Genomic DNA, 13,211 nt, shown 5'->3' on the forward strand with positions numbered 1-13,211 from the left:
CTGACTTTTTTCTCTTTACTGAAATAGAAGCTACTGTGGCTGAAGCCTCCAAAATAATTTCCAGGTCTGAGTCTGATGTTTCTGGACAGCCTCCCAGCTGAAGAGCTTTGGGGCCAGTCATTGTCCAGAAGATGAATTAATCCATGTTTCTGCCCTCCAGCTTTACTGCCTTGCAAGGAAAGAAATCTTTTTCCACGTGACACAGAACAGCAAGACAAAATGCCAGTGGAAATATAATTAATTTCATTTTTATTTCAATCAACAAATCTTCTCCTCACAGCACCTGGAGCAATTGCAGGCAAAAGAAACATAATTAGACCATCGAGAATAACTTCAACTCACATATTTCATGAATATTTCAAACTAATCTATCTATTCGTGGAATTAAATTATCAGGCTCAAGTATTGATGCGGTGACTGAGGAATGAAAAAACAACAAAACAACCTAGCAAGGTTTGGAGTTTAGACTCTGCCCAGATGATTCTAAGCATCATCTGCACCAAATCTCAATAGAATAGAAAAGAATTAACAGGTTGGAAAAGACCTTCGAGATCATCAAGTCCAACCTATCACCCAACACCATCTAATCAACTAAACCATGGCACCAAGGACCTCATCCAGTCTCCTCTTAGACACCTCCAGTGATGGTGACTCCACCTCCCTGGGCAGCACATTCCAATGGCCAACCACTCTTTCTGTGAAGAACTTCTTCCTAACATCCAGCCTAAATCTCCCCTGGCACAGCTTGAGACTGTGCCCTCTTGTTCTGGTGCTGGTTGCCTGGGAGAAGAGACCAACCCTTACCTGGCCACAAACTCCCTTCAGGTAGCTGTAGAGAGCAATAAGTTTTCCTCTGAGCCTCCTGTTCTCCAGGCTAAGCAAGCCCAGCTCCCTCAGCCTCTCCTCATAGGGCTTGTGCTCCAACTCCTCCCCAGCTTTGCTGCCCTTCTCTGGACGCATTCCAGCAACTCAACATCTTTCCTAAACTAAAATCTGGCAGTTGCTCCCCATACAGGATGAGGTTGGGTTAGCAGCAGTAAATCAGTATTTTAGTATGAGAGGGACTGAACACACAAATACCAAAACACTAACCATTCTTCATTAAGGCTACTAAAGGCACTTGACTAATAAATAAACATTGAAATACAGTTGGCTGAAAGAGCTGGTTGCAGCCACTCAAACCAATGTGCAGCTTACATGCTCAAGGGTTAATTTTCAAGCTACCAGGTGGGATTTACCAACTCACCATATCCTGGCATATTAATTCAAATAATGTATTTATTTCCCCCTGGAAGACTAAAAGCCTCTTGGCCTCCCTAAGGGTGAATACCTTTCAATTCCAGAAAAGTAGTACCAGCCCAACAACATTCAGTAGCAATTGGTAGTGGTACAAGACAAATAGTGTCCATCAACAGTGGTTTCTCCACACCTCAGAGTCTCTGCTCCTGTCTGATGCCAGTCAGATCCACTGCCTTCCACAGGACAAAAAAAAAGCCATTGGACATGAAAAACAGCCTGGTCCTTACACCCTGTCCCTATTGTAATTTCTTGGTTAAGTCTCAATATAGTTACATATCAAATCATCATATTTAATCACTGAAGAGCTCAGTGCAGATGAGAACAATTTGTCTTTTCATTTCCTACACTGAAGAACCTCAGAGCTGCAATCCTGAACCAAATACACCATCTCTATTTGAAAAGCCTTTCAGAACAAGTCAAAGCCTTTTATACAGAAGGGAAAGGATGTTATTTACTAGAGTGACCTGAGAATCTTAAAATCATTACTTTCTACAGAATTAATCTGGAGATAAAGATCCAGGCTTGCATCTGCATGTGAAACCTGGCCCCAGTAAAACCTCCACACTCAAAAGTAATCAGGAGAAATATGAAACCTCACATTTACAACAGAAGTTAGAATCTGTCACATGAAAATGTAAGCACTGGATCTGCAAAATTAAGGAACTGCAAAACCTTTATTATGATGACTTCAAGATGTCATGAAAGAAAACAGCCCAAGATGCTGGGAGTAGGGCAGAGAGGCAGTGCAAGCTTTATGGGAAGACAGCAATGAGTAAAAGGGTGTGAGAGATTTATTTTAAAGAAACTGACATGAACTGGAACTAACAACACTTTGTGAACACACAGAGGATGCATTTGGTGGCTTTGGACTGTTTGTGAAACGTGTAACTGGGATTTCACAGATAAAAGCAGTAGCTAGGACATACCCACTAATTTCACCCCTCCTGTAGATTTCAGAAGTAACTGTAACAGTTTCTATTTATGCTCGACTTCCAGGTACAAAAGAGCTTTTTTAACAAGATGAGATTTGGATTTTATTCTACTCTCCTATGATTGTACACTGCTAATCCTTTTATAGGCAGCATTGGGCTGATTACAATACAGTTTTTCCAAGGTAATCAAGTTGGACAAATCATGCATGAACAAAAATATCTGCTCGTAGCTATACAGCATTATGCATTGACAAACAGACCTAAGGCAGTCATTTCAGTTCAGGGGACCAAAAAAAAAAAAAAAAGCCAAAAGAAAAGGTGTGTAATTTTACTGCTGCCCAGGGAGGTAGTGGAAGCTCCATCCTTGGAGATATTGAGGATCAGGCTCGATGGGGCTCTGAGCAACCTGATCTAGTTGGGGATGTCCTTGTTTACCGCAAGAGGGTTGGAACTAGATGACCTTTAAAGGCCCCTTCCAAGCCAAGGCATTCTATGATTCTATATGTTAAATTGTAATGATTGTTTTTGTATTACAGGGAATATTTTATCAAGTTATTCATTATTTATCTCATGGATTTGCTCCTCACTGTTTCGCACATTTGGTGAATGTTAAGCAAGACTGCAATGAATTCTCCACGTTCCTGGCAGAGCCTGAGTTGATAGCGAGGGGCATTATTTCAGTGCCCTCTGCACATGGAGAAATCCTGGGCAAAGCAGTGACAAGTGAGACCCAGAGTCTTTGTTACTGTGGAGTGGTCACAAACTACATCAGCAAGCTTAGCAGATATGAAGATAAAAGAAAGGAAAACAGTGCTGCCTTGTATTGATTGTATGGTAATGTGTCCTGGATAATTAACTTCTGTTATAAGATTCAGGCTTTGACATCTGTGAATTACCTTAGTTTTGAGGATGCATCTTTTGCCCTTTCTTTGAAAATCTGGCCAAACTTGTCCAAAACTGTGGGTTTTTTCTTTTTTTTTTTTCAGAGTTTTTAGAAACTGCAATTAACAATTAGTGAACCAGCAACATGAATGCTCTTTCAACATCCTATTTTTGAGCACAGCATAAATTGTCTTCTGGGTCGTATAGGCATAAAGTGTGTGACATCTTTCTACAAGACTCAGAATATTGCTGTGATTCTGTTGGGGTATTTTTCTACACAGTTTCTAAGTGGGACTGCAGAGTAACTTTGGAGTTGCTATTTTAGTTGCTCAAACTCCACTTTAAGGGCACCTTAAGTAGTAACTAGACGTACCGCAATAAATATTCCACTTGTCCCATTGAAGCTGTCAATCCAACCCTGCAAAACAAAAAGAAGAATGATTACTATTTTTTTTTTCAATGACATGTTGCTTACAGCCTTTGAAATGGTGGAAGGGCTACAATGCTGGGGTGTAGACAAAGAAGCAACAAGACACCAGTTAAGAAGGACACCAGCCTATCCATGACAGCTGCCAGGGAGATAACTGGTACAAAGTACCCAATAGATTTTCAATATGCATTGTATGATAGCTCATTCTGCCTGCAATTCACCCATCAACAACAGAATCTGATCCTGCTTTCAGAGCCACTTCTTTTCCATAATAACCTGGCCACAGGAATAAAATCTAACACTACAGCGTCTTGGTGCTGTCACACTCGCTGAAAACATTGTGCACCCTCTGGTATACAACATACAGATGTCACTAAGACTGATTTGCTCATTACAGCTAATTTCTAAGGTGAGGAAGAACAAAAATTCCAAACCACTCCACTTTTGTATCCCATCCTACTTTAAGTCAGAAAAACTGCTGCTTGTGGGAGCTGGAGTTAAAAGCAGTGATGAGCTGTTTGATTGGAAACAGATTATGACACCTAACAGTTTGCTCTATCTTTCCAATATGGGGAGCTTTAGCTAGAGCCTTGGCTGTATCTCAGCCACCACTGTCACACCTCAAGCAGCATGACAGCCAAAGGTGACTTTATGTGGTCTTTCCAATCTGGCTGCAAGGTCAAGGTGTATTATTCCTACCAGTATATTCAGCTGTTTGCAACTGCAACTGTGGTTGACATCTGCATCTGCAACAGGCCCATACAAGTTTGAATCCAGAAAATTCAGTGACTACCAACGTAAGATGGAGATACCTAACATCACTGAATGCTTGCAAGGACCCTGTGAGGTGTAGGGCGCTCATCAGGACTTCATTAATAGCCTGTCTAGTACACGGAAAGAGTCAAACTAGAATGTATCAATGCATGACTGCGACCCTCAGGTCTCATGTTTCCCCAGCTAGCACTAAAACTGCTGTGTACAAGATTGTCAGTAAAAAGCCCATTACTATCCCAGCTCTTGCTATTATTCCTTGAATAAATTCTTTTCACTTGGGACATGACTCTTTCCTGAGGATGCTGAAAAAGACCAGTAAAGGTTGTCTGCTTCTTCCATGTGCTTATCTATGAACTGCAGTACCTGTTTTGCAAGTGGTTACTGATACAAGTAGCAACAGCTTCCTGACAGTACTACAGCTGTATCAAAGGGTTCTTGGTAGGGAACTGCTATGTATTCATACTTACAGGGAAAGGCTCATGCCAGCTAGCTCCCACGATGGATGGCCTGATGATGGCAATGTTCAAGTTTCCTCTCTCTTGCTGAATCAGGTATTCTGACAAGGCTTTGGTGTAGGTGTAAGTATTGGGCCAGGCCCCAAGTAGCTTGGGTGTGATGTCTTGAATGATAGATTCATCCAACCACCTACAGGAAAGAATGAGAATGTTATCTGCTGTGCAGAGAGAAAAAAAAGAGTGAGGCAAAGAAGACCACTGAGACAGGAACCCTCATCTGAAACAAAAGGATAAACAAATCAAAGCCATTAAAGAAAAGGCAAGAGCAAACCAGTTTGGATTTCAAATAGCTCTGTGGGAGAAAGGGTACATTTTTTTTTCTCTCAGGTGCAGAATAACCCTGGTGAGCTTCATGCTATGATGTCCAGCTCAATTTCAGGAATGTATACAATGTAATTTTACAGCAGTCTTGTGTGCTTTATGATTCACTGATATCTGTAATATAAATATAGCCATAGCCTACAGATTGATGGAGCTTTCCAACCTAGCACTTTTACCAGGCAGTGCTCATTCTCAGGCAACACAGTTCTTATATACTCCCAGGCACACTTCAGGAGATTCTTGGTAACCTTGAGTTACTGAGTGGAGTAGCATCACAAAGGTCTCAAAAGCTAGAACAATGTACTACAGGGGTACTGTTCTAGTAGTGCTATTAGCAGTGTTAAACATTCCTTCTTACTTGTTTTCCATGGGCTTCTTTATATAAGAAATTAGGAAACTATCAGTGCTAGCTGCTTAAAAAAAAACCACAACAAACCAACCAAAAACATCCAAAAGTTTGTGGGGTTTTTTGTTTGGTTTGGGTGTGTGTGTGTGTGTGTGTGTGTGTGTAGATTTTTTGTTTGGGTTTTTTGCTGGGTTTTTTTGGTATTCAAGTAGCTAACACATCAGAAGTAGGTGTGCATGTACCTTCTACAACGTGGCCCTCACCACTGTAGTTTTGCAGCAGAGGAGTAAGTTTCAAAAGCTCTTCCCTGGCACTCCATCAAGACTTCACTGGTTCTGCCAGCATTTGGGTCTAGAGGGCAGGAACTGGCTGTACTTCCAGAGCCCTTGTACACTGCTGCCAATCCCCAACAGGCTTTCAGCAGCCTGGTGTTACAGCACAGAATTGAAGATTAACTCCCATAATCCAATTTGCAATCCTAGTTCAGACTGAATAGGTGTGCTCTTCTAGGGGCACTTCAAGGATACAGTGTCTTTACCTGTCTTCACCCCTCCTTATCCTGACCAGGTAGAGGTCAAGAGGAGAGGAGTAAGGTAGAGGCTGTCACACCTGGAAAATTACTTGATCACATCAACTTACACATGAAAACATCTGATGGCTCAGGTGGCACACTGCTTTTCAGATGGCTCCCATTAGACACAGATGGAAATATGACACAAAACTGTTGTATGAGAAAACCCTGATTCAATGAAACTGCCACAGAGCTTGCAGGGGAGGGCTGAATCCAGTGAAATCTTTCAGTTTTGGAACATATTAAAAAGAATCTGACAGTTTTTAAGCAATGGGTTAACCTGTCTGTTTCCCCCAACACACAAAAACACCCTCCGGGTTAAGACAGAGTGAGGTAAGAGTTTACTATAAATGAGCTTAGCTTAGCCTATCTGAAGAAAAAACACAGCAGAATACAGAGAAAAAAAATCCAGCATAAAAAAACCCCAGCAGCTACCCCACTCCCACTCATCTTGCTGCTATCCCTGTGCAAAAGAACCAGCACCCAAAACCCAGAACCCAAAAGCCACAGCCGGAACAGGAAGCTGAACTTCAAGCCCCATAATACTTCCCTCCAGCCAGCACTTTCTATTTGAAGCTGGTATGAGGCAGGATGCTTTTTAATAACAGCAGCAAATACTCAACTTAACCCAGGATGAGAATATAGAAATTATTTCTTTTTACACAAAAACCCCTCTTACGGCGGCACAAATACTTCCTTTTGCAACTCTAGTGCCATGCTTCATAAACAAGGCAGGAAAATGGTTTGAACATAAGATATGAAGCTGAGCTCCGCAGTGGCTATAAGTAGCACACAATATTGACTTAATTTACAAAGCTTTTTTAGGCAGCCATTGAACTTGGCCCCCTAAGAGCCTCAGCTAAACTGCTGCTGTTTGAGTCTGTCAAGAATTATCACCAGCCTACTAAAGGGAGCTGTCTGCTTCTGTGGACCCTGGAGGCAGACCAGGGTCATTCAGGCACTCAGGTTGAGCTGCATACAAGGCTTTGTTCCCTTCTTTTTTTTCTTTTCTTTCTTTTTCTTTCTCTCTTTCTTTCTTCCTTTATTCCTTTCTTTCTTTCTTTCTTCCTTTATTCCTTTCTTCCTCTTTTATTTTCTTTAAAAAAGGAGTTCACAATTTAGCATTCTCATAAAGCAAAGACAGGTGTAAAAATACAAGGAGAAGAAATTTCCTCTTGTTCCCATCCTTCCAGACAGGCCTCTGCATCACTTTAAGTGGTCATTAAAAGGACTGTGCTCCTGACTGCCTCTAGGGTACCATCCTACCAGGTGATTTGATCTACCAGCATTACCATCACAGGAGCACTGAGCTGACAGTTCAGTGGGGTGAACTGTTCTTACTCCTCTGTGACCTACTTTGAAGATTTTGAAATGCTAAATCACAAAGCTACTGTGCTTTTGCTCAGTGCTGCAATTGCCTCAAATTAAACAATTAGTAACCTCTCACCACACAGATGCACCAAATTACCCTGCCATAGCAAAACAGAGCTGTCTGTGTTTAGCACTTTGTAGTAATAAGAAACTCTTTCCTGAAAGTGATGACAGATCTACATTTTCTGCAAGAATGGAAACAGCTCTGCTTCAGCCCATCACTTCACTGTGTATTGTGTTCCTTACCTCAGCATACCCTTCAAAGCTGATTTCCCTCAGCTTCAGATTAAAGCAAACCTTGCTTGATGTGGCAGATCACATGTTTCCTTTATTGGCCTGGCAGCACTTACAAGTGTGACTTTTGGTTGACACAGATTAAGTTTAAGGCTTTACTTGCAGGTTAAATATCAAAATACTGGAAAGCAGGGATGTAATAGGAGGATAAGAACGGAAAAAAAAAAGAAACAGCTGGGAATCCTAATTGGGATTTCAGCTAAATAAAGAATCATAAGCATGTATCAAGTGTGTGGCCAAAAGCATCGTTAAATGGATCTGGGTTTGTGTCCAGTTGTATGATCATGCCTCTTATTGCACTTGCAGAAAAGCATTTTAAGACAAGGATTGTTTGTGAAGGGAAGCTCTCACAGCTGGCTGATGCAAAACATGACCTTTATTTCCTCCCCCTTTTTGAAGGGAGTTTATAACATCTTGTCTGATCCCCCTACTACACCTTTTTGAAGGTAACATTCTGTATCTGTTGATCTCCTTTCTCTGAAACTTTTTGCACCCGGATACCCACATATTATCTCTTTTACTTACATGATGTATAACAAAAGGTGCATGGCTCTCATCTGCCAATCATGCTTTGCCTTCTCTCTCTTCCTCCAAGTAACCCCCTGTGCTTGACAACCTCAGAGTTTTCCTCATTCCATTCTGCCACCTCATGCCATCCCAAGGACTTTCGCCATCCCACTCCCTCACACACTCTACAGCCTCCTGCATCTCTTTCATATACTACCTTTGATTTGCAGAACACCTTCCAAACCAATGACCCTGGAGACTGACTTCCAACAAGATTCACCCGATTCCAATGGAATAGTTGTCTTTGCTGTGAGCAATTATAATGCTACCTGCAAACACTGTAAAGGCCTACTGGCTGAGGGCATGCTCTGTTTTCTGTTTCACTAAATGTACTGAAAGACACCAAACTTCTGGAGCATGAGACAGGAGAAAAACAGTAAAACAAAATGAAAAATCTGGTAGAAAGTGAGAAACTCCATCTTTAATTACATGGTCAATGAGTAGCAGCAGACAAAGAAGTCAGTGAAATAGTGGATATCATCAGTTACTGAGAACAAGATCAGTGGTGTCACTTTGAAGCTATTTCAATTATATTTTGAGTGACCAGATCTTGAATGCTGCGTGCAGTTCTTCTACTTGGCTCCTGAACCTCAAGGAGGGAGTTAAAAAAGACAGAGAGGAAAGGCAAAGAAATCATCGAGGAGATCAGCTGACATATGAGGAACCACTAAAAGCACTGGAACTCTTCAGGCTGTGGCCAAGAAGGTCCAGGGTAAATGCAGTGCAGATTTACAGAACTGCAGAGGTAGTGAATAGGGTAAGTACTGCAGTGCAATGATGCAGCTATTGGAGAGGCAACAAACTATGAGTGTGAACAAAACTACTGGAGTAGCACAAAGTTTAAAAAGAGATTAAACAAATTACTGGATTTTAAAATGAGTCCAAAATAATAGAATGTAACATCTCTCATACTACAGTTCTGCTTTCTGGAAGGCCACAAGGGGAATGGACTACAAAATTAGCCAGGCGTGTTTAGGTAACGCTCAGCAGCATCTCCCAGTGCCGCTCTTGAGGGGAGGCTACTGGGCCAAGCAGACCATTGCTCTGGTGCACAAGGGCATTTCTCATGTTTTTATGATGCTCCACTTGCTGAATACATCATCATTGATAGGTGGCTTCTAACTGGAAGTAAACACATCCAAGAATACGGGCTAAAGGAGAAATTAAAAAAGGAAAACACTGATCTGTAATGAATTTTCTAGAACAGTGCTTAATCAAATTATCAAGGGGGTTGCACATAATTTTGTAATGTAAGATCTCAGTGGTTCTCCTGCTGGACATGAATTCATCTCCCGTTACCCCTAAATCAAAGAAAGAATCATTTTATACCAGTTCTTCAAGTAACTAGTTCACAGGTAATTTACTTGTATTATACACGTGGAGTACCACTACAAAAGAAATGAAAACAAAGTTGCAGCTGTGAGAAGATTCTCCTAAAAGGAAGTTGTCATAGAATTGTTTTGGTTGGAAAAAACCTTTAAGGTCACTGAGTCCCACCATCAGCCTGAGACCACCACAGCCATGAAACCATGAGCCAGATCTAGATTACAGGTCTGGTTTTAATGACTTGCATCTAGTACTGCAGCTGAAAAACACCTTGTTCTGCAAAGCAAAAGAAATTCTACACATCTCTTTAATCTTACAAACATCAGCAAAATAAGTTCCCTTAATACAAATGTTAATGCAAGAGTGGCCTTAGCCCTTTATCAGCAGATTTTGTTGTTCTCTTTAGATAGTCTTCATTTCAGTAAACTGAACTACACATTTTTGGTTTTCTCTCCAAGTCCTGGATTCCCACACTGAAGTCTTTCTACAATAGCCTGTTTCTGGCTCACCCCCATATATCATTCCACTTTCATACCCCAGGATTGTTGAAAACAGTGGAAACAATGATGGGGAGCTGAAGAGATAAAGAAATTAATATAAGGTATATGAAAAACTTCAGTTCTTACTAAGGTGGCAACAGAGCTGAGTGTGACAGGAGAATGTATCAAGACCTGTTCCTGACAGCAAATGCACTCGTGGAGAATTTATTCAGAAATCACGGCCTCTTTTACAATGATGTGTGGAAAAATAGAGAGGTGGCTGAAATCACAAGATTATTAAGTATCACTTATGCTGTTTTGTATTTGGAAGAGTATTGTTAAGCTCAACCAAATGTTTATAAAGCATGACTTCAGTAGCTCTCCAGATAAAAAGGCTCCAAAATGGAGTCTCTATTTCTAGTATTTTCAGAAGACCTCAGTAGTTGCAAGACAACATCCAGAAAGACAGACTTGCTGGGAGGCACTCTGTGGAAAGTGCCCCTCAAAACAACCCAGAAAGAAAGCTCGCTCTTCCTGTGTCTCACTTGTACTACAGCAAGCACCTCTGGCTGGCATGAGCACACCCAGACAAGGCCACACAACAATCACAGCAACTATGAGCAGAAATCACACAGGCCAGGTTGGTGAGTGCTCGGAGGTCTTCTGCAAGTGAAGCAAAACCAATGTCAGAAGAGGCAATGTGGTTCCTTGTGGTATGTTTAGGCTATTCCTTTGAAGTTTTTTCCACAGATCTTGAGCAGAAAAGTAGTAAAATGTAAATAAATCACTATTGGGTGTAAAAAGTAAAATCATTCTATTCTATTCTATTCTATTCTACTCTATTCTACTCTATTCTATTCTACTCTACTCTATTCTATTCTATTCTAATACTATTCTGTTCTAAACAGTACCATAAGATAAGGATCTTAAACTGGTTGTACCAAAACAATTCCTCTTCTCTTCTTGCTTCTTCGCTCTGGAGAGATGCTAACTTGCTTCTGCTTCACCTTGGCTGCATTGTTTTGGTTACGTCTAACAGCAACTTTCTCTGCTCCTTTCTCCCTTCTTTTTGTACAGGGTGTTAAGGAGAAAAGGAGAACCTAATAGCTTCTCCTGGTCTTTGACCAGGGGGGTCCTTGTGCTGTTTGTTAATTGTAAATATCTGTAAATATTGTAAGTACTGCATATTTTGTACACATTCATTGAATTCCACCACATTCCCACTCACTCTACTAAATCGAAGAGCTTCTTGGGTTCAGCTGGGGGTGGGTAGATGACTTCGTCTATGCACTTCCGGATGCAGTTTGCATAGGCGGTGGAGATGTGGATGAAGGCCTCAAGGTTCTGCATCTGCCGCGCCAGCTCCAGGAGCCGCTGTGTGCCCATGGCGTTCAGCTGCAGGGCATGCCTGAAGAGGACAGGGGGAAAGAAACAAAATGCATGTCACTGGGAAGATTACTTTGGGGCTGAGCATGATCCAAACCCCACACAGTGAAATGGCAAGTATGGGAAGAAGAGGGGGTGACAGCAGAGCAGGGACCTTCATTGGGATGCAAGGGCTAAGCTCAGCTTTTCAGAGCAGTGCTGTTGGATTTGCTGTTCTGGCCACAGAACATCTCTCTGATATTTTTAATTCATCCCAAGAATCAGCGGCAACATTGAGCTAACATCTCTAAATCTAATGTATTTTCTACCTTGTCTTGGAACAAACACTTCCAATACATGTGGCCACTGAGGCATTACGGTTCCTACAGTACCCACTCAGCTTTCTCCTCAAGGGACCACTGCTAAACCAGATAAAGACACAGTTTCAGTAAACTGCAAAGGGTCCTTGGGCCCAGAAAAAACAGGCTTATACTGAAAGAAGACACAATTAGAAATAACAGCTTGAATTCCCAAGGAGTGCAAGAGTCCTGGTTAGCAAGGCTGATCCTGAAGCACCTAGCATAGCTAGACGTTGTCCAAGAGATTATCTACAATGGATCTCAGTGAACAGATGGTCACATTCGTTGTGTGCGTTGAACTGGAAGAAAGACACTTTTCTGCCCACAATGGAAAAGGCTAAGGAGCAGGTAATCTGTTCATCCCAGAACAACACATACAAGATTAAGAGTAATGCAGTGTACACTAAATAAAGTAATTACACTATCATCAAAGAGTAACTGTAAATAGTCAGAATGAAAAAAACAGAAGCTGAGACTATTTGGATCACAGTGTTTAAACCCAAAAAGGGTTCTTTTAGCATGCTGCTGTAAAAGAAGAGCATTTTCTACGTACTTCTCTTCCTCCTGCCCTTCCAGCAGGATGGATGATTCTACTTCATATGAAAGTTAGTCTTCTATTTGATTGTAATCCTTTGGACAGGGGATGAACAGAACTGTGCTCAGAATACAGGCCCAGCATTCACAGTTCCTTTAGCCTTCTAGGAGAATATCACCAAAGCTCAGTGGTGTGTTCCTCTGTTTTCTCTGTTTGTACTAAAATGGCATCTACTAATATTTCAATATAACACAATTTCTCAGATTTCTGCCCTCAAGAGTTCTGTCTGCAGAACTCCCTAAATGTTCTGTATGTTGATACCAGTAATTCATTCTGCTGCTGCTTTACTAGTATCTCAAAAGCTGCATCTCCCTTACCTACGGACTCTACATATTCTGTTGCACTCTTTCTGATCTGCACATCATTCTGATGTGTTTTAGTGTTTTTCAAAACACTCTGAAGATCCAGACTATCCCTCTTGGTCTGTTGATGGTTACAATTTGTGTAGAAGCATTTACACATCTCATCTTGGTGTAGTGGCTTATTTCTGCTGTTCTTTCTTAATGGAAAGCCTGCCTGGACAGGCACTCCCAAGGGAGCTCCTTGAGAAACTGCACAATTATCATCACCAGTTAATTACAACAAGTGGTGGGTATTTTAAAGCTTGTGATAGACTATTTTCCTAAACAACATTTCATTTCTCTCTTCAGTTACTCAGTGACAAAGAAAGGCCATTAACACTAACTTCAGAGACAGACACAACATGGTTTCGCTCCAAGCTGTCTTCAGCTAGTTCTTCCAAAACATGTCCCTCTTGACCTAAACCACATTTTTCCCTTCCCCAA

At 41.4% G+C, this 13,211-nt stretch overlaps 1 protein-coding gene across 6 annotated transcripts in view; it reads right to left on the reverse strand.

Annotated features, from left to right (window-relative positions):
• The window catches only part of FAR2 (fatty acyl-CoA reductase 2), a 127,883-nt gene that overhangs the window by 16,086 nt on the left and 98,586 nt on the right, over window positions 1-13,211 (reverse strand). For all 6 annotated transcript variants that reach the window (XM_054173827.1, XM_054173830.1, XM_054173829.1 and 3 more), the window contains exons 4-6: window positions 11,336-11,515; window positions 4,785-4,962; window positions 3,487-3,531 (exon numbers count right to left, since the gene is read on the reverse strand). In XM_054173827.1, the coding sequence (XP_054029802.1) occupies window positions 3,487-3,531; window positions 4,785-4,962; window positions 11,336-11,515 (403 nt within the window). The remainder of the gene's footprint in view (window positions 1-3,486; window positions 3,532-4,784; window positions 4,963-11,335; window positions 11,516-13,211) is intronic.

Source organism: Dryobates pubescens, chromosome 27, assembly GCF_014839835.1.
Source record: "Dryobates pubescens isolate bDryPub1 chromosome 27, bDryPub1.pri, whole genome shotgun sequence".
Taxonomy (NCBI): domain Eukaryota; kingdom Metazoa; phylum Chordata; class Aves; order Piciformes; family Picidae; genus Dryobates; species Dryobates pubescens.